Here is a 17,720-nt window from a genome sequence, read left to right as displayed (position 1 = left end):
TGTTGTTTGGTGGAGTCAAGACTAGGAAGATGTGTTGGGCGCGTGGCACGATTATAGCTACCACAGGTGAATCTATGTTGTCTGTGCACTTTATGCTCACACTTCACGCCTTGAATCAGGACAAAACATGATGGGCGACTCTATAGGACTAACCCCTTCTAGGTATAGTGTATCACTCTGCACGTGACTGATATCCACAAGTGAAGTCTGACACCGTGCTGACATCTACTCGTGAGCCTACCTATGTAGGTAAGCCTAAGTACCCCATAAAAGCAGCGGTAGTTTGGGGCCATTGTTAGGCAGCAATATGACCTCGGGATGCGGACTAATTCCGCGTGTTTAGGGTAGACATATGTAGTATGAGACCACAGGTTTGGCTGTTGAAGTGCTTTTGTGTATTTCCTACGTTTTATGGTCACTAAATGCAAGGGTGGACCGTAGGATCTAATTAACTATACTTATTATTGGAGCATGCAAAAAATTACATCCAAAACTTCAACTTATATTGCTTTATATAAAGTAGATCATAATCATCATTGCATTTACAAACCCTAGCTTAGACGTCCAAAGTACGTCCAGTGCGGGAACTCTCGCGAGCCAACTCGATCAAACGAATGATCTCACGAGCCTCCACGCCGCTGGCAGGGAGCTCACCCTCGCCATTGAGAGCGCGGACAAGCTTGCGGTAGTACTCAGTGTAGGTGGGGGCCTCCACGGTGGGAACCACCTCCTTGACTGGCTTGCCGTTGTGAATAGTAGTCAGAGTACCGTAACGCTCGCTGGGCTCACAGCCGTAGCCCTTATCCTGGGGCGTCATGCCGGCCTTGAGTTGCTCTTCTTGGATATCAAGGTGGTACTATACAACTTTGTCAGTTCTTACTTTTCTTTTTACACCACAGGGATATGCGCAAGTAAATGATCTTACCTTCTTGAAGCTACCCTTATCACCGCGCACCCAAAAGCGCAGCTGCTCCTCCTCAGGGCTGACAACGGTCGCCTTGGCGGTAACCATAGAGCCGTCGGCATAGTGCAGCAGAACGGTGAAGGAGTCCTCGAATGAAGATGAGGTGACTCCCCGGGCGGAGCCAATGAAACCGGTCACTCGCTTGGGTAGTCCAAGCAGGTGCACGGCCTGATCCAGGAGGTGGCTTCCAAGATCATGGATCGCTGTGTTACCGGGGATGGACTTGTGCTTCCACTTGTGAGAGTCAGCAGCAGGCACCTCAGGGCGGTGACGGTCGAAGTGAGTTTCAAACTCGGAGATGCGGCCAAGTGAGCCGTTCTTGACGAGCTTGGAGAGAGTTACGAAATCGGCATCCCAGCGGCGATCTAGCGCATTAATGAGTAAGGATTTTGGTAAACAGGGTGATTATGAGACATACTCTGGAATACGGCAAGCTGCTTATTATTCTTCTTCGCAATGGCGATGAGCTCATCGGCTTCCTGGGTGGTGGGGGTAAAGGGCTTCTCGCAGACAACTGATATATCCCATGTTAGTTAATCTACGTCAATTGATACTTGATATCTGGGATTTCTGAGCACTTACCGTGCTTGCCAGCCTCAAGCGCCAGCTTGGACAGCTCAACGTGAGAATCGGGGGCAGTAGTAATGATCACCACGTCGATTGCGGGGTCCTGGACCATCTCCTCGGTGGTACGGAAAGACTTCACACCGGGGTGGTCCTCCTCCGCGTCATCGTCTGGCTTCGGGGTGCGCTGGACAATTGCATAAAGCTTGAGCTCTGGGACCTCCTTCACAAAGGGAATTTGGAAGACCTTGGCGCTGAAGCCATAGCCAACAATGCCGACATTGTAAATCTTGGAAGCCATGATGAGATATAGATTGAGAATTAATTGAGAGGGGAATCAGCGGTAATAGAGAGTATTTTATATGGCCCCGGAAATCATTTAGCGGGGGGACATGGGAACCTTGGAAGGTCCTGGCGACGGCAACGTTGGATCGGGTGGGTCCAAATGCCGAGTGCGTCGGGTTCCCGATGTGGCAATGACTCTACTTTTACTTTGGACGTGAAAATATCTATCGGAGCACTCTGTACCTGATTGATAATCATATATATCCACTGGAAGTTATATTCTTGACATCTCGGCTTGTACCCGCTCTACTTTGTATGTTGTAGAGTCCTCAATTGCGTCATCGGCATTTGCCATCTATGCCTCTTGCACCCCCACACACCTTGTAACCTCGATAGCATCCTACCAATTGCAGTTAGCGGCATATTCTTTCGCGGAAAACAATCCAGACTTACCCGCGATCCCTGGGGTTGGCATAGCTGGCTCTCATACACCAAGTTTGGGTTTCCGACAAAATTGAAAGTGGGCACATCATCTTTACCCACAAAGGAGTGCACTGTTCTTTCGGCCATCCCGGTAGTATTATATGATTGGGAAGGTCCAGCCTTAGCCACTTCACGCTTCTGTTCCACTGTGCTGCGGACGTATTCCAGATATGGCAGGTTGCCCGGGTAAATGACATTGTCAGCGGCGAGTACCGTACCCGGTACAATAGCCCCGAGGTGCTCACACAGCTTGAGGTCAGTAGTGTAAGCCGGTTTGTAATGATCAATGAAAATAAGTTCCACTTTGTTCACCTCTCCCGAGGTGATTAATTTGTGTAGCGATTTATCGCTTCGACCGACGATGATGCGAACAAAGTCACGCAATCCAGCTAGCTCGACGAGCATATTGGCAATTGCGGCGAACTCTGGGTTCAACTCTAGACTCAAGTAACGTTCGCCGCCGTTTCGACGGACTTCATCGCCGAACAAGATCGCAGAGTAGCCCACGTAGCAGCCGAGCTCGATCATGGTCTTTGGCTTGAGTTCATCGATAAGTTTGGTAACGATTTTGCCCTTTTCAGAGCCAACATTCATAAAACGGTAGTCTTTCTCAAACTCATGAATCAAATCAATCACCTTCTGGGGATGCCCACGGACTTCATCCAGGTTTGGCTGCCCATAGATGTAGTGCAGGAGCTTCAGCTCCTTGCCGGCATCGCTCTAGAGTATGAGTTAGCATCGTCTCTCATAATCATAGGGTCAAAATGCAAATCCTACCGAGGTGACTGCTGTAGACATGATGTGAAGTTAGAGTAAGGTAATTGGATGAATTATGAGGGAATTCTAGACATGGCGAACTTCCAAGTTTATATATGGCAGCCTCGGGGATAATCAAGCTTGAAATGCTTCGAAGACAGTAAATCCGAGTCTCGGACCATTCATTCACTACGTAACCACTCACCATTCACCATTCATTAGTAGATTGCGTTATCATTAATCCAAGCCGGCATCCCTTCAGGCAATCAATGCCGAGAACACACTGGCAAAGCCTCGGAAACATGATCCCATGTGGCAATTCCGGATATTTTCTGGAGGTTAGATCCGAGACCCCCGCAATTAGCTCTGTTGTTAGCTCTGGAATGATAATAATAATTACTTGCCCAGAGATCTTGATCTCTGAAGAGTAGTAGTACGGAGTACAAAGTAGATCGAGGTGCATCGTCACACCACTGAACTAGATCTGCAGGCCAAGCCCCTCATTAATGTCCAGCCACCTCAACTCACATTTTCCCCCTCCTCGTGAGCGCGCAATGTCGCATAGTCCAGACTAGCCTTGCAAGGTTCATTATTCCCAAAATACGGATTACTCATAGCCAAATGAGCAGACACATCTATCCGCTCGTTGCGGTGAGACAAAGGCTTAGCATGTCGATCAAATCCGCCAAAGCTTCAGTCTCATCAGAAACTTTCTCACGAGTATTGTGGCATCTCCTTCGAATATGCCTTTCATTCTCGCTGTTGTTTTTCGATAACACTATTCTCGTGGTCGCGGGGTTCTTAGCGTATCGCCGGTCAATAGCCAATCGACGCCTAGCGACACAACACGATGTACCGTTTTACCCGAAAACGGTCCTTATCACAGGAATAGGTACGGCTCACGGCCTGACTCTGGCAAGGTCATGGGCTGCAGAAGGCCACCACGTGGTTGGGGCCGATGTTACAGACCTGGACCTGCCAATGCGCTCCGGCGGAAGTATGTCCAAGGCCCTGGTAGCATTCTACCAGATCCCCAAGGACCATTACATCTCCCGGCTACTCGACGTTATCCAGCACGACAAGGTTGACCTTTGGATTCCATGCTCGCCCAAGGCATCACCCACTGAAGATGCGACGGCCCGACAGGTTGTTGAGAGTCGCACTAACTGCAAGTGTATCACATTCGACACTGAGTTGGCGGCTTGCTTTGCCCATCCTGATTCTTTCAGGCAGTATGTGATTGAGAGAGGTCTTCCTGTGCCTGAGTATCACAGAGTCCAATCGCGCGACTCTGTGCACAAGATCTTGCACCGGTCGCCCGCCAAAACCTACCAGATCTCCCGAGCGACCCCATCTGCGAATGAGAAGGCTATACTCTTGCCGAGGCGCACGCTGAGCAAGACATACACGATGGTCAGCGAGATCCAGATCTCCAAGGATCGCCCATGGATTCTGCAGCAAAAATCTCGCCTTGGAGACCTATTGGCAGACCTACTGATCGTTCGTGGCCACGTTCAAGCCATCAAGGTACGACTTTCCGATTCTGGTTCGTCTACGTGGGGTGCATCACGTCTGGATGAAGTTCTGGCCGCTTCAGTCCATAGGCTCATGCAGACATTGGCAGCCAAAGGTGGTGTGCGCTTGACAGGTCATCTCTCTGTCAGACTCATGGTCGATGAAGAGTTCGACGCGCATTCTGTCCGACACACTATCTACATTGCCGGCTGTACATCTGGCGCCACAGCTGTCGATAATCTGTTGTATAATGTACCTTGCCCCATCACAGGGTATCTATCTGTGTTTCCTTCCAATTCAGTCGATTCAGCCACCGTTGCAGCGATACTGTCCTCAACCCATCCAGCGCCAAAATTTGTCCGAGCCGCCATCCTTCCCGCTGCTTTCTTGCAATTTTCATTATTTCACTTTGCATTCACAGCCCTTGAAGTTGCAGAGGCTGAGTTAACGAGGCTGTTGTTCTGGAAAGATCCACTGTTCTCTTTTCTGGACCCTGTTCCCTGGTGGTGGCAAGTACATGTCTATCAACCATTGCGAGAGATCTGGATGTTGATGAAACAAACACGAGAGGCAGGATTGACTTGATTTCTGATTTTTTTAATGTATTTTAACATGAATATATGAGAAACGAGATTATGTATGGTGTAAATTGACAATGTGCATAAATTGACAGGCATACGCCAAGCACAGTGTGGCTGAGTTCCCGAAATAGTACCTAACGAGAGGGCTGTCGCCTGGGCGATCAGCAGATGTGGATGACATACGTATGTCCTGTGGAAACAATAGACCAGGGTAAGGCAAACATACAAATTAATCGTCTGATTGAATATTGAACTTTTAAACTTACATATCTCTACCGTTGTGATTTTAATAAATTGCAAAGTTGCGACATTGCGACAGAAAAATACTAAAACAAAACAAACCGACACTTTTCTCCAGCCTGGCCGACAGACCCGACCCCCCACCCCAGGTCTAATTCTCCAAGTCTCGACTTTGTTTTCTCTTTCACCTTTTGTGTACTTTATGACTTCACGATAGACGATATCCTCACCCCGAGACCAACCCCTTCCCTCCGAGCGAAAACAAAAAGCGCAACACCCTTGCAGCGCTCCTACACATAAAGATGAAGTTTCAAATGCCGTCAGGCGGAAGCCTCGGACGGACGAAAAACATCCTCCATTTCATACAAGGGTTCATTATCTTCATTGCATGGGCTATAACCATCGCTATATGGACCAAAGGAGGTAGCGGCATCGATGGACGCACAGGCTGGTACTGGGGTCTGGTGAGTTTTCCACTCCTACAGCTTCCAATATAAAAGAGAGTTCTTCGATTCTGACATATATGACCGGATGACAGTGCTGGTTGAGTATCCCCGGCCTGGTGTACTTGGTGGCAGTGCCGATGTGGCCGCGAGCCCGACGCTTCGGTAACGTCTATGCCTTCGCTTGTGTCGACATCCTCTACACGATTCTTTGGGCCAGTGCTTGGATCTGTCTCGCTTCCTACGTTGCCGAAGGAAAGTCCAAGGGCGCGAGCAGCGACAACAAGAAGGACACCGCCACAAAGAGAGCCGAGGAGGAAAAGGACACCAAGAAGACCGGATGCGATAATTGGGCATACGGAGGCGCTACTAAGTGCAAGCTAAGTGAGGCAACTACAATTATTGGTGTATTCATCTTGTGCGTAAATTCCCTCTGGCTCCGAGACACAACGATTCCCTGAATGAAACTAACGGACAAAAAGCATCCTCTTCGCCATAACGTCTTGGATGTCCTTCCGCAACGTGAAGCACTTCCGTCGCACTGGCACTCTGCCCGATGCAGTCTCCGACCCAACCTTCGCCGCGCAGAGCAAAGCTGCCTTCTCGTCGAACCCAGCCCATGACTTCGAGGATGATGAAGATAATTTCCGTTCAGGCCGAGGCGGCGGCATGGGTGCCTCATCCCGCGGCGACGATGAAGACTACGCCCTGCTGCACCAGAGCGAGGTGGATGACATAGGCAGTTCGCACGGCCGGACCGCGATGCAAGGCTCCTATGATCCCACCGCTCCCGCTCCCGGAGGCGTCCTCCATGATTATAACAGCACCGGCTACGGTGGTGCACATGGCCAACACTATGTGGAGCCATCTACTCAGTACAATCCATCCGACTACACCCCGTCTGAGTACACTGCTCCCGCTGGGTTTAATGGCTCGTCGGTGAGTGGGTATGGAAGACGGCCGAGTTGAGTAAGAAGTGCTGTCATTGTACATGGAGGCATAGTTCAGTGAAATACCCGGAGGATTGATGATTCGTCTTGCTTTTTTTGCGTCTTAACGTTGACCATGGAGCGGTGTTGGGCGCATCGTTGTTTACTCTGGGCTGATGCCCTTGTCTTTATCATGTTTCTCGGGGTTCTTTCGGCCCTGGGATTACGATTGTATGTCCTGTTTGGTTTCATTGGATCTAGGAAAACATAGATGTATTGCAATGTAAGATTATATATCTCAGTGTTTTTGTATGTTAGAATACTTTGGTAGGCACTGTATCTAGATGATGCCTCCAAGGCGAGATATCGTAGACCTATCCACATAAAGCAATATCCCATTTAGGGCGTATGAGGTCATGTCATACTCGTACTCTATAATCCTATCACAAATGTTCTCACCTCATAGAAGATTGGCAGAGATATAGATAGTCGTACCTGACATTCTGCCACCGCTTTCCCTATCAGTGGGTTTATGGACAGCTTGCCCTCTTGCCATCATCATCTCTTGACAAGTACACTCCCGAATATTGACCTCAAAGTGAACTGTGCTTTGTTGAATACTTAGAAAGTATATCCAGAACTGTGCCTTGTATGAATTAACCCATTCCCCTATCACACCTTCACGTTTCACCCCCGGAACACCCACCAAGTCACACCAAAGCACATATACTAACAACTCCAAGCAGCAACACCGACCTTCCAATCCAAACGCGAGACCTACGGTCTCTCCAACCCCCAAAATGGCTAGCGAAATTGATATCTACAACCAATACCCAATTTATATGGACCCCAGCACGAAAGCGCTCTCACTCCCTCCCTCATCTGGCTCAACACCCTCTCAAACAGCCGCCATCAATGCCGAACTCGAAGAACTGAACCAACTACACCGCGCCCTAATCAGTCTCGACGCACCCAACATCCCTCCCGCGCCCCTCCCCGTAAACCCCAAGCGCAGCGCACAGATTACTAAACTCCGCGATAGCGCCAACGCCGCCTACCGCAAAGCCAACTACGAAGAGGCAATCAAGCTGTACTCCTACGCCATTGACATGGGACTCAGCCGGCCAGGCTGGGAGCCCGTGGGCGTTGCGCGCGAGGAGTTGTCGGGTCTTTATGCAAACCGCGCGCAGGCGCATATGGCTCTGCAAAACTGGGCTGATGCGCTTGTTGATGCTAAGGCTAGTGTTGACTCAAAGCCTGTTGGGAATGTTAAGGCCTGGTGGCGCATTGCTAAGGCTCTTTCGGAGATGACTCGTTATGAGGAGGCGCGCAAGTTCTTGCATAAGGCGCTTGATATTGAAGGGAGGGATTCGGAGGGTGGGAAGGAGTTGTTTGGGTTGCTTGGGGAGGTTGAGAGGGCTTTGTTGCGGGGACTGTCTGCGTAAAATTGTTCTATCGTTGTGTTTTGTTTATGCATGCTCGGCTGCCGTTTTTGTTTCGCTGGCTAGGCCATTGTGCCGACGCTTTTATGGTTTATTTGGTTCAAACTACATGATTCCCTATCCGGGATGTTTCTCGGCGTTTATGCGTTGTTGACGAGGTTTACACTCTGATATGTATATCTCTGGATTTACGTGCTCCCCTATCAAAAGACATTACAACGTACGACTTTCTTTCTGTTCCTTCTTTTTTGGTGCGTGTAGTTCAAAAAAGCATGAAATATCAACGAAGAAAGACAAAAGTTGCGCTAGCTATTCATCTACACCCGGAACTATTCTGGGTGTTAAATATCAGATAGTATAAAGTTGAACAGGAATGTAATCCGTTTCATTTGCCAAAAAAGATGTAATCTATATACAAGAAGTGTACGCTGAGAAAATCAGTAACCAAAAGCGACGTTTAAAAATCAAACCTGCACACTAGACCCATCGCTCTTCTTGCAGGCACAGGCGCCCGTATTGGCAGCCACCTGCGTGGGTGTACGCGCAAAGCTAGGAGGCACATCAAGGACTGGGTTGCGGGTAAAGAAGTTGCGAGGGCGTAGAAGAAGAGTCATTGGCTCCGCAGGCATGATCGGGTAGTCCTCTGGCGCGGGGAAGTGTGTCAGACCGAAAGTGTGCCAAAGAACGACGTCGGTGTTATCAATCGAGCAATTGGGACCAGCAGCTTCGATCCACGCGGGCAGGCCCTCCGAGGGCTCGCCAGAGGTCTGGGGGACGTGGCGACCAGCTGGGTGGACTTGGTCGTCGTCATCTAGAGAGTTGGGTCAGAAAAAGGAACACGATATACAAATTGGGAAATAGAAAAACTCACATTTAGTGACATGGACGGCATGGCGTGCGAATCCTGCTCGCTTCCAGACCAGTCCGCCAGCCTTGGGAAGCAGGGGAGGAACATCACGGCTGACGAGCTTGTAGCTGACAGGCTTCTTGCTGTATGGGTTGAGCTTGTTGGTATTTGCCATGTCCCAGGTACGGCTGGTAGATCCGTCATAGTCGGACATAGCCTCGATGGGAGTGGAGAACTTTGTCTTTTTGGCGTAGAAGGCGTTGCCGTACTTGTTCTCGGCGCTGCCAACTTCGCCGGGTCCTTGAACTGCATCCACCTGGAAGACAGTGTTGCTAGGTCCATCGATGTTGGGGTCTACACGGAGACAGAACAGGTGCTGATGGTTGTGGGCATTGACACCGGGGTACACCTCAGTTCCCCAGCCCTTGGTATCCTCGCCGGGGTTCATGGAGTAGGTGTTCAGGATGCCGGTCAGCTTGATCTCGAGCTGGACTGTGCCGTCCTGGTGGAAGATCCAGTATACGCAGTACTCGTAGTTTGCTGCGGTGAAGATCTGCGAGATGATGAGCTTTCGGCCGCGGGTTACAACCATCGACTCGTCGCGGAAATCGGTGTGCTTGAATAGGATACCGGCATCTTCTTCGTGGATGCAGATGGCGTTCTTAATGATTGTGCTGGCACCAGCTCGGTTGACGAATGCAGCGTCCATGTAGTGGATTGCGCCCTTGCAGTCACATCCCAGGGTCAAACTGTTGGTCATGTATCCGCCGCCGTACTCACCCAGATCGAATGCGTGCTTGCGTTGGTGGGGGTGTTCCGGGTTGCCGTAGGGCACGACCATCTCAGCCAGTGAAAGACGCCAGAAGATAGGCCGCACATTGCCCTGGTCGTTGAATGTGATGTTGTTCAGGACAATGCCCTCGCGGTAGTTGAAGCCGACGTGGATGTTCCAGTTTTGCCATTCAATTATCCGTCCCTTGACCTCGAAAGACACTCCCTCTGGCTGGGTGATGTGAATTGGCTTAATGTCGGTCCGATATCCACTTTCTTTCTCGATTGCGGCCGGGTGGTAGTTGTTTGGAGCAGCCTTGCTGAGAGGTCTCCGCACAGGCGGCACATCAATGTGGATGATCTGCTTGGTCTCGGCATTGTAGATGGGACAGAAGTCCAAGGGATAGGTGTACTGGGAATCATCGGGGTGAGGGCGGTAGTACATGAGGGCCTGCTGAAGGCGGACACCGGTTCCAAAACGCTCATCGTATCCAATTGTCCATGCTAGAATACCATCTGATCAGTATTGATCTTCAATAAATGAGAGAAGTCCACTTACGGTCACAGTATACTTTGTGCATATCCTCCTTGGGAATTCCAATAATACCGCATTGTTCGATAACTTTAGCATCCTTGCGCACGACATGTTCCACCTCCTGCAAATCCTCCATGGTGATCAGAGGCTGAACATTCGGTGTGTGCTGCCACTTGATGATCTTCTTCTGGTCCAGGTCAACCACACCATCATAGATCTTGCCACCAGGCGCAATGGCAACCACATCGGCAGCTCGAGAAGGACGAGGAGTACTCTCTGGATTAGCCACCCAGGCCATCATCTGGGCCTTGCGGGGCTCGTATAGTGTGACCGCGTTGAAGTTGAGCGAGCCATGTTCTTTGCGCACAATGCTAACAACCGTATCAATTTCCACTGTAGAAAGAGGATCAAGAGGATGAGGTGGCGGCGCAGTAGCGCTGACCTGGTGAGTCAATTGCTGTAGTCGGTCGAGAACCATGTTGTGCTGGAGGTATATGGAAGGAGATGATTTCGATGTGATGAGGCTAAAGCGCCAATTCGAGTCGAGAATTCACTAGAGAGTTGGAGGTAATAAACCGACTTGCTTCCCCCTCAGATCAGGGCATGCAGTCTATTTAACAAGCAAGTGGGATCTCCATGTGTCCCTAACCCTGGAAGTATACCTCCTCGGTACCTCTATCCGATTAGATAAAGCCTATTTGTGGAGGCCGGATCCGATAGCTTAATTGGTATTAGCGCAATATCTCAATTCCTAAAACGGCAAAGAGATGCTTGTCTGCAGCTTGATGTTTTTGATATCATCTGTGCGTTATTCATACCGTTTGTCACATCGCGGGGTAGACTCAGAAATTTCGCATGAGAATCCTCAACTGGGAACGTGTACTTGACCTCAATTGCGGTCTGCGGATGCGGACCTTGTCATCCGAGAAGATCCCTAGATATGTCGGGTGGATTCCACAAGGCGATACGAAGTACACAGAACCAAGCCGAAAGAAGCTCATAGATCTACAAATCAGGGCAAATTGAGCCAACAAAAGCCAGAATTCCTATACATAGGACACAGACAGGTCCGATCTAGCTACAGCAAGAAAGAAAGAAAACGCGACCTAGATCACAAGAACGAAAGGCACAAGGCCATAATAGAGCCTATCAACGCCTCGTAAATGGATTCAAAACCAACCATATTAAACGCCAGGCACCTCCTTGCCCAACACCGTCGTCTAGACGCAAGAACTTGGCACAGGCAACTAAGCCTACGCAAAGCCACAGGCGCGAAGACAATGCCGAATATCGAAGGAAAAGCACACGATGTTCTCGTGACTATGTACATACATCATATCATATCAACCCGAGATGTTTCAGGGACTGTGCCTCATACCCGGCCCATTTGATAGGCTCCGGGAGTCGGGGCATTGTAGCCAGCTCCTTGGTGCTGGGGTGTGTGGGCGCCGGCTCCATGAGACCCGGTATTGGGAGTGCTGGGAGTGCCACCCGAGTACATAGTGGCACCATTGAGGTTCGGCGTTTGCTGGGCCATGTTGTAGGCTACTGCGGGCATCTGTCCGTTGAGGCCCCAGATTTGGCCAGAATATTTGCTGTCATCAATTGACCCACCGAAAATGAGCTGGCGCGTCTTCCAGTAGATCTCGCCAGTCACCAGCGAGTCCGAGCCAGCCTGGTGGGCGATTCCGACGCGCTTGACGCCAAGCTCATCGGCGATGTCTTGCAAACCAGATTTCTGGCCTAGGTTGGTCAGAATCTGTGCTGCGGCCTGGGAGAGAGGAGAACCGTTGACGGCTTGATTACGACCGGCGTGCTTCATGAGGTACTTAATGTCGTAAAGTGACGGGAAGAAGATGGTAAGGAGCTTGTGGAACTCCTCTTCGTTTTCTGGAAGCTGGGAGCAGAGCATGATCTTCATCAAGTAGCCAAAGTCGTACCCGGAGTGGAAAGAAACCCAGTGGACGTCATCCAGCAGCACCAATCCAGAGCTAATCAAAAGAGCACCGAATTCGAAAGGATCGATGCCATTCTTTTCGTGCATAGCGAAATCAATTCCAGATTTGGCAAGCATAGCTGTTGACTCCTGGGCGTACATGTCTCCTTCGAGTGAAAATCGGAAGTTGAACTGCCATGTGCAGGGAGCGGGCACACCATACGCTTGTCCATTAGCATCACTGCCTGAGGCTGGGGGAACCTCTCCTTCGTCATTGAATAGCGTGATGCCTAGTTGTATCATCTTCAGAAGATCGACATTGCATCGGAGGGTCTGATAATGGTAATCTGCTTTGTTCGAAAATGACCCAATCGGGCGAGCAACAATACCAGGGAACTCAGTGTCCTGGGTCCTAGTCAGTAAAAATTACTCAAAGGAGATATCCGTTTTGCACAGATACAGCGTAGTTGGTGCTTACCATGCTGATATAAGGGTACTTGTCGACCAACTGCCTCAGTACCGCCATCTCATGGGCTAGGTTGTGCTTCCAGACATCTCGGATTCTTGACTTCACTGCACCGCCTTTTGCTTCAAGTGCTAACCGGCCGTCGTGGCCCTGGTGTAATTGCTGTTGTTGCATTTGCGCACCGCGCGCGAATCCCATTTGTGCCGCGTGACTAGCAAGACCGGTGCCACCGCCATCGCCCGCACCAGATCCTGGGAAGCCTGCTACTGCCATACCATTTGCAATTCCGCCGGATAATGTGAAAGGGTTGATGTTGGTGTTCGGATTGCCCGCGAAGCCAGGATGACCAAGCGAAGGGGGAGGGAGCGTATTTCCAGATTGTGCGTGTGCGGGATGTTGAGATTGAAGGTGAGCTTGTTGTATGTTGTATGGGGCATTTAGGCCAGACGGCCCATATCTGCCAACGGGAGGTGGCATTTTGTTGTTTCGAGGATGCGCATGGATGAAGTGACAGTTTCGTCCCTCGAAGGCGGGAGAGCTACTTGGTCTACCGTATTCGGTTAGCGCGGGTAATTGCCAAGCACACCTCTTTTCCTCATCTTCGGCTCCTCACTGTGTCACTTTGCGGTTGATTGCGGACTAAGGGACCAAGTTACAGTCCTTCACATCTTCCCTCTCTTTATTTCCGTCTTTCAGTAGTATTTACTACCCGATAACTCCCACAATGCCCGCCCGCAACCCCACCGGGTTCGACATCGCCCAGTTCAAGGCCGCGGCCTCCCCATCTTCCGTCTGGGCCAAGCGGGATCCATGGGCTCGCAAGTACGTCAAGCGATGCCGATGTAAAGTTGACTGGGATAGGTACTAATGTTTTACAGTGAGGTCTGGCGCTACAACGGCCCCTTCAGCAGATTCAACCGCTTCAAGGGTCTCTTCCCCGGCTTCGGTATCGCGACTGTCGCTTTCGCTGCCTACTGCACATACGAGCACTTCTTCATGAAGGATGATCACCACCATGGCGACGCTCACCACGGTGAAGGCCACCACTAAAAGGTTGTCTCTGGAGACCAATTGAGAAAGCCGCCGACCGACAGATCATCGAGCGGAGGATGTATACCCCAGACGACAAGAAAGAGTCGTCTCACCTCCGCGAGAATCACAGCCAGGTTTTGGATCATAGCGCCTACAGCTTTGCCGAGTCAGGGAACTTTTGTCGTGTCAGGGTGGAGATGCAGCTTCTCATGGCTCATAGGGAGCATAGCTTCTAGATGGCGCTTTGGGTTTGATTTGTCGAATGTATATAGCTTTTGTTCCACTACTACAACCACATTTTCCTTTATTGTTTGATCATCAACTCTACATGGGCTTGCTATTGCATATTACGAGCTGGTTAGAAAGGTTGGTATGGCTTTCAGCTTCTATAAACACGTAATATCATTATCGACATGAACCCCTACTGTGCATGTTTGGGACTTCTAACTTTTGTTTATGCTAATTATTCCTCGAATACCAGCGAGATACCATCATCACCGGCAGTGACAATACGCTTTCCATCTAGGCCTTGTACGAAGCCCATGATGCCGCCAGCTTGCTCGCCTTCTTCATTTTCCGTGGCACCCATGTGTCCCTTCCACTCCTGCATCAGTCCCTGAGAAGCCGCGGCAGTGCCACCGCGTGCATCCCAACGTCGGACCACACCATCCAGGCCGACAGACGTGAGCATCCAAGAGCGGTTCTGGTGGGCTGCGGGAGCAGCGGCAAGGGGCCCTGAAACAGTTGCACCGAGTCGCTTGTTGCTAGGCAGGAACTCAACCTTGACAACGGCGCTTCCCTCATGCGCATCTCTAATATGCCGACGGACCGCAAATCGGTGAGCCGCATCGTACATCACAATTGAACCATCCACAGACCCAGCAGCAAGAAGGGTGAAGGGGGCCTGGGAGAACGAGAGGGACTCAATGTTGTCCGTTTGAGTCTGCAATGCGGCCATAATAGTGCCCGCAGCGGTGGAACCTGACTGAGAGGCTGCGCCTTTGGCCTTACCCTTGGTTGCAGGGGTAGCTGCTGCGATTCGGGGAAGGCCGACAATTCTAATGTGGCCCTCAGCACCACCCACTGCAGCAATACCACCGCTGGGGGAAATGGCAATAGTGTAAAGACCGCCCTCCACGGCAAAGCGCTGATCCTCCGCATTCAATCCAAGGACGGCATTGGTACCCGGGGAGTACTCGATGCCAGCGGCGGCAGCAGCTCCAAAGACATCGTAAACAAAGAAGCTGCCATCCTCGGAAACAGTGGCAAGCAGATTGCCATCAGGTGTCCATGCGCCTGCAGTGCATGATTCGGTGTGAGAGAAGAAGGTCTGGATGATGGAGATAGGCTGGCCGGGATCGGTATGATCGATACGGAAGACCCACGCGCTGCCATCATTGGAACCGATGGCAATGACATTTTGAGTTGCTTCGTTACCCTGCTGGTAGGGGCACACGGCCATCCAATTGATCTCTTCCACTTCCTGGGCCTCGCCAACGAACTCCCATGCGAGTCCGGTCTTCTGGGGTGTGGTATCCCGATAAGCTCGCAGCTTGCCATCCAGACCCGCCGTAATGGCATACTCTCCTGCTGGCTCGGTGAAAACCACGGCATTCACAGTGTCAGTGTGCCCGTCGAGCTTGGCTAGAGGCAAGAGAGACTCGCGCTCCCTTGGCTGAGGGTTCGATTCATAGCTCGATGGGAGCACAGGACGCGGTGCGGGGGTCGAGTCAAAGATGTAGGCTGTGTCATCGCCAGAACCGGTCATGACAATGTTGTTGTGAACCGGGTGCTGCGCAACACAGAATACAGAGTCCGAGTGCGAGTCGAAGTGTGCCGCTGAGTCGTTCTGGAAGGTTATCTCATCTTCGATGGTCATGTTCTCGTCGTCATATTCTCCTTCTCCGTCCGACATAGGCTGATCCTCATCACGCTCAAAGATCTCTTCGGCATCGTCGGCCTGCATATACTCGTCCTCTTCATGCTCGCGATGCGGTTGGTTTGAAGACATTTTTATTTTTTCAATGTGTGGATAGGTGGGAGAAAAGATGTGATGCTAAAAGGAGTGATTAATGAACAGTCACTCTTGATACAACCCTTTCCTCAAACAATATTGAAGCAAGAAGCAGGTTGTTAAGGCAACTTGAAATGTCCTCGATCTTTTTTCTTACCTCCCCGCTTAGAAATCCACCACCCCGCGGCAGATTACGCTCCGCGTCTTACCGCTTTAGTGACCGCTTTTGTGTCAGCGCGAGGCGCGAAATAGCATCATTGTAGGTGTTTATTGGAATTACTGGATTTTCTATGAGTATATGGCCACAGTCCCGATTGTAGACTGTTTAATTGCAAATTGAATTGATTCTTTGGACTAATTTGGGTGTTTCAAAGTGGAAAGAAGCCATGAGCTCCGTGCAGGATTCTTATCCATGCGAGCAATGCGACAAGGTATTCGGGCGTAAACACCATCTGAAGCGCCATATCCTAACTCATACTCGCCCACAACTTCATCTTACTTGTGACCAATGTGGCACATCACTAACGCAACAATGCTATGACCGGGGACACTCGGGATCGAAAGAGCATAAATGCCGTTTTTGTCCAAAGTCCTATACTCGCAGGTATGCCATAGTCTCTGCGCTGCAGACACTTTATATTCATACATTGTTCCAAACCTGATTCCCCACAAAGACATAGGCTCGCCGCTCATTTGAGGAAATACCATGGAGAGAAAGAGATAAAAACAGAGCCGTCGGACCAGACGAGTCCTTTATCTCCGGAGAATATCCAGGATCCTTGCTCCATCTCATCAAATATACGTACATCGCCTTTCTCATTGAATGAAGATGAAACAAACCAAAGTAATCCAGGCCTGGCCTTGCCTGCTACAAATCTCACTACACAGGATCGGAGTGATGTCCCTCATGATGTTATGGAAATATCAGACGACTCAGAAAATAATGAGAACGGCCCAGCATCGCGACCAAGACCACGTGCTAATACTACACGTGTCCGGGGTTATCGGCGGCGTGTTCCAGCTCCGAGTGCCCGCCCTCGTGCCCCTGCTGTTCCCTCTGCCTCTACTACCCCTGTTGCCTCTACTACCCCTGTTGCCTCTACTGCCCCTGCTGCCCCCACGGCCCCTGCTGCTACTACTGGCTCTGCTGCTCCTCCTGCCCCCGTCTCCCATACTGCTCCTGCTGCTCCTGCTGCAGTCAGCTCTTCTCAGCCGACGCGTCAGTCGAAATTGTTACTTCCCAAAATGCGCCGTTCAGATGAGCGCTTCTTGTTGCCTGAATTCCGTTACACTGTGATGACCAACGCCTCGATATATGGGTCACTTAAGTCATATCTTGTGGGCCTGGGAGAAACAGAAGATGCGAAATTTCCATGGTGGAGGGTTATCCAAGACTTTGTGCACTTGTATTATGAACACTTTGACCATGAATACCCTGTTGTTCACCCATATTCTCTAGAATTTGGGCATGACAAAACCTCATGGATGGTACTTTTAGCAGTGGTCACTGTCGGGAGTCAATATAGCGCTTTCGGCAATGCTAGTCAGTTTTCAGCAGCTTTCGGAGACATATTGTCTCGCGCAATAGCCCAAAACGTAAGTTCACCCCCCGACGAAAACCCGTATCTCCCATATTAATCAAATCAGCAACCCCACTCACCCGAGTCAACAACTTTATCCTATGCACAAAGTGTATTTCTTAATGATGTCTGTCTGATGTTTGGCGGGTCACACAAATCGCAGTTAAAGCTGCAGTATGAACGAAATGCACTCGTCACATTGGCTCGTATCTTGAAGGTTGATCAATGCATGCAAACAAAAGCGTCACAAGCTCCAAGACAGTGGAAATCCTGGCTAGCAAGAGAATCTCGTATACGTCTACTTCATTGTATCTTTCGTGTGTGCCCCCTGCGACAA

General features: G+C 50.4%; 9 protein-coding genes across 9 annotated transcripts; 4 read left to right on the top strand and 5 right to left on the bottom strand.

Annotated features, from left to right (window-relative positions):
* Positions 1-556: 556 nt before the first annotated feature.
* N7479_005845 (putative NAD binding Rossmann fold oxidoreductase) lies at positions 557-1,829 on the bottom strand (the record flags this gene model as incomplete). The annotated part of the gene is made up of 4 exons (XM_057253541.1): positions 557-856; positions 926-1,329; positions 1,383-1,478; positions 1,547-1,829. The coding sequence occupies 4 exons, from the start codon at positions 1,827-1,829 to the stop codon at positions 557-559; spliced, it is 1,083 nt and encodes a 360-aa protein (XP_057107403.1).
* A 339-nt stretch (positions 1,830-2,168) lies between these two features.
* N7479_005844 (O-methyltransferase) lies at positions 2,169-3,094 on the bottom strand (the record flags this gene model as incomplete). The annotated part of the gene is made up of 3 exons (XM_057253540.1): positions 2,169-2,213; positions 2,267-3,016; positions 3,074-3,094. The coding sequence occupies 3 exons, from the start codon at positions 3,092-3,094 to the stop codon at positions 2,169-2,171; spliced, it is 816 nt and encodes a 271-aa protein (XP_057107402.1).
* Positions 3,095-3,673: 579 nt separating this feature from the next.
* On the top strand, positions 3,674-5,152 carry N7479_005843 (uncharacterized protein; the record flags this gene model as incomplete). The annotated part of the gene is made up of 1 exon (XM_057253539.1): positions 3,674-5,152. The coding sequence occupies one exon, from the start codon at positions 3,674-3,676 to the stop codon at positions 5,150-5,152; it is 1,479 nt and encodes a 492-aa protein (XP_057107401.1).
* Positions 5,153-5,690: 538 nt separating this feature from the next.
* On the top strand, positions 5,691-8,205 carry N7479_005842 (Tetratricopeptide TPR2; the record flags this gene model as incomplete). The annotated part of the gene is made up of 4 exons (XM_057253538.1): positions 5,691-5,852; positions 5,927-6,249; positions 6,314-6,770; positions 7,504-8,205. 4 exons carry the CDS (start codon positions 5,691-5,693, stop codon positions 8,203-8,205), a joined length of 1,644 nt encoding a protein of 547 aa, XP_057107400.1.
* A 461-nt stretch (positions 8,206-8,666) lies between these two features.
* N7479_005841 (peroxisomal copper amine oxidase) lies at positions 8,667-10,833 on the bottom strand (the record flags this gene model as incomplete). Its single annotated transcript, XM_057253537.1, has 3 exons — positions 8,667-9,013; positions 9,074-10,324; positions 10,380-10,833. The coding sequence occupies 3 exons, from the start codon at positions 10,831-10,833 to the stop codon at positions 8,667-8,669; spliced, it is 2,052 nt and encodes a 683-aa protein (XP_057107399.1).
* Positions 10,834-11,727: 894 nt separating this feature from the next.
* Positions 11,728-13,234, bottom strand: N7479_005840 (CCR4-NOT core DEDD family RNase subunit POP2; the record flags this gene model as incomplete). The annotated part of the gene is made up of 2 exons (XM_057253536.1): positions 11,728-12,696; positions 12,770-13,234. The coding sequence occupies 2 exons, from the start codon at positions 13,232-13,234 to the stop codon at positions 11,728-11,730; spliced, it is 1,434 nt and encodes a 477-aa protein (XP_057107398.1).
* Positions 13,235-13,481: 247 nt separating this feature from the next.
* Positions 13,482-13,807, top strand: N7479_005839 (NADH dehydrogenase [ubiquinone] 1 beta subcomplex subunit 3; the record flags this gene model as incomplete). Its single annotated transcript, XM_057253535.1, has 2 exons — positions 13,482-13,579; positions 13,636-13,807. The coding sequence occupies 2 exons, from the start codon at positions 13,482-13,484 to the stop codon at positions 13,805-13,807; spliced, it is 270 nt and encodes an 89-aa protein (XP_057107397.1).
* A 445-nt stretch (positions 13,808-14,252) lies between these two features.
* Positions 14,253-15,800, bottom strand: N7479_005838 (WD40 repeat domain-containing protein; the record flags this gene model as incomplete). Its single annotated transcript, XM_057253534.1, has 1 exon — positions 14,253-15,800. The coding sequence occupies one exon, from the start codon at positions 15,798-15,800 to the stop codon at positions 14,253-14,255; it is 1,548 nt and encodes a 515-aa protein (XP_057107396.1).
* Positions 15,801-16,718: 918 nt separating this feature from the next.
* N7479_005837 (uncharacterized protein) lies at positions 16,719-17,441 on the top strand (the record flags this gene model as incomplete). Its single annotated transcript, XM_057253533.1, has 1 exon — positions 16,719-17,441. One exon carries the CDS (start codon positions 16,719-16,721, stop codon positions 17,439-17,441), a length of 723 nt encoding a protein of 240 aa, XP_057107395.1.
* Between the last annotated feature and the right edge of the window lie 279 nt (positions 17,442-17,720).

This window comes from Penicillium vulpinum, assembly GCF_028829585.1.
Source record: "Penicillium vulpinum strain IBT 29486 chromosome Unknown utg000003l_segment0_segment0, whole genome shotgun sequence".
In the NCBI taxonomy this organism is placed as follows: Eukaryota; Fungi; Ascomycota; class Eurotiomycetes; order Eurotiales; family Aspergillaceae; genus Penicillium; species Penicillium vulpinum.
This window is presented reverse-complemented; position numbering and strand designations above follow the sequence as displayed.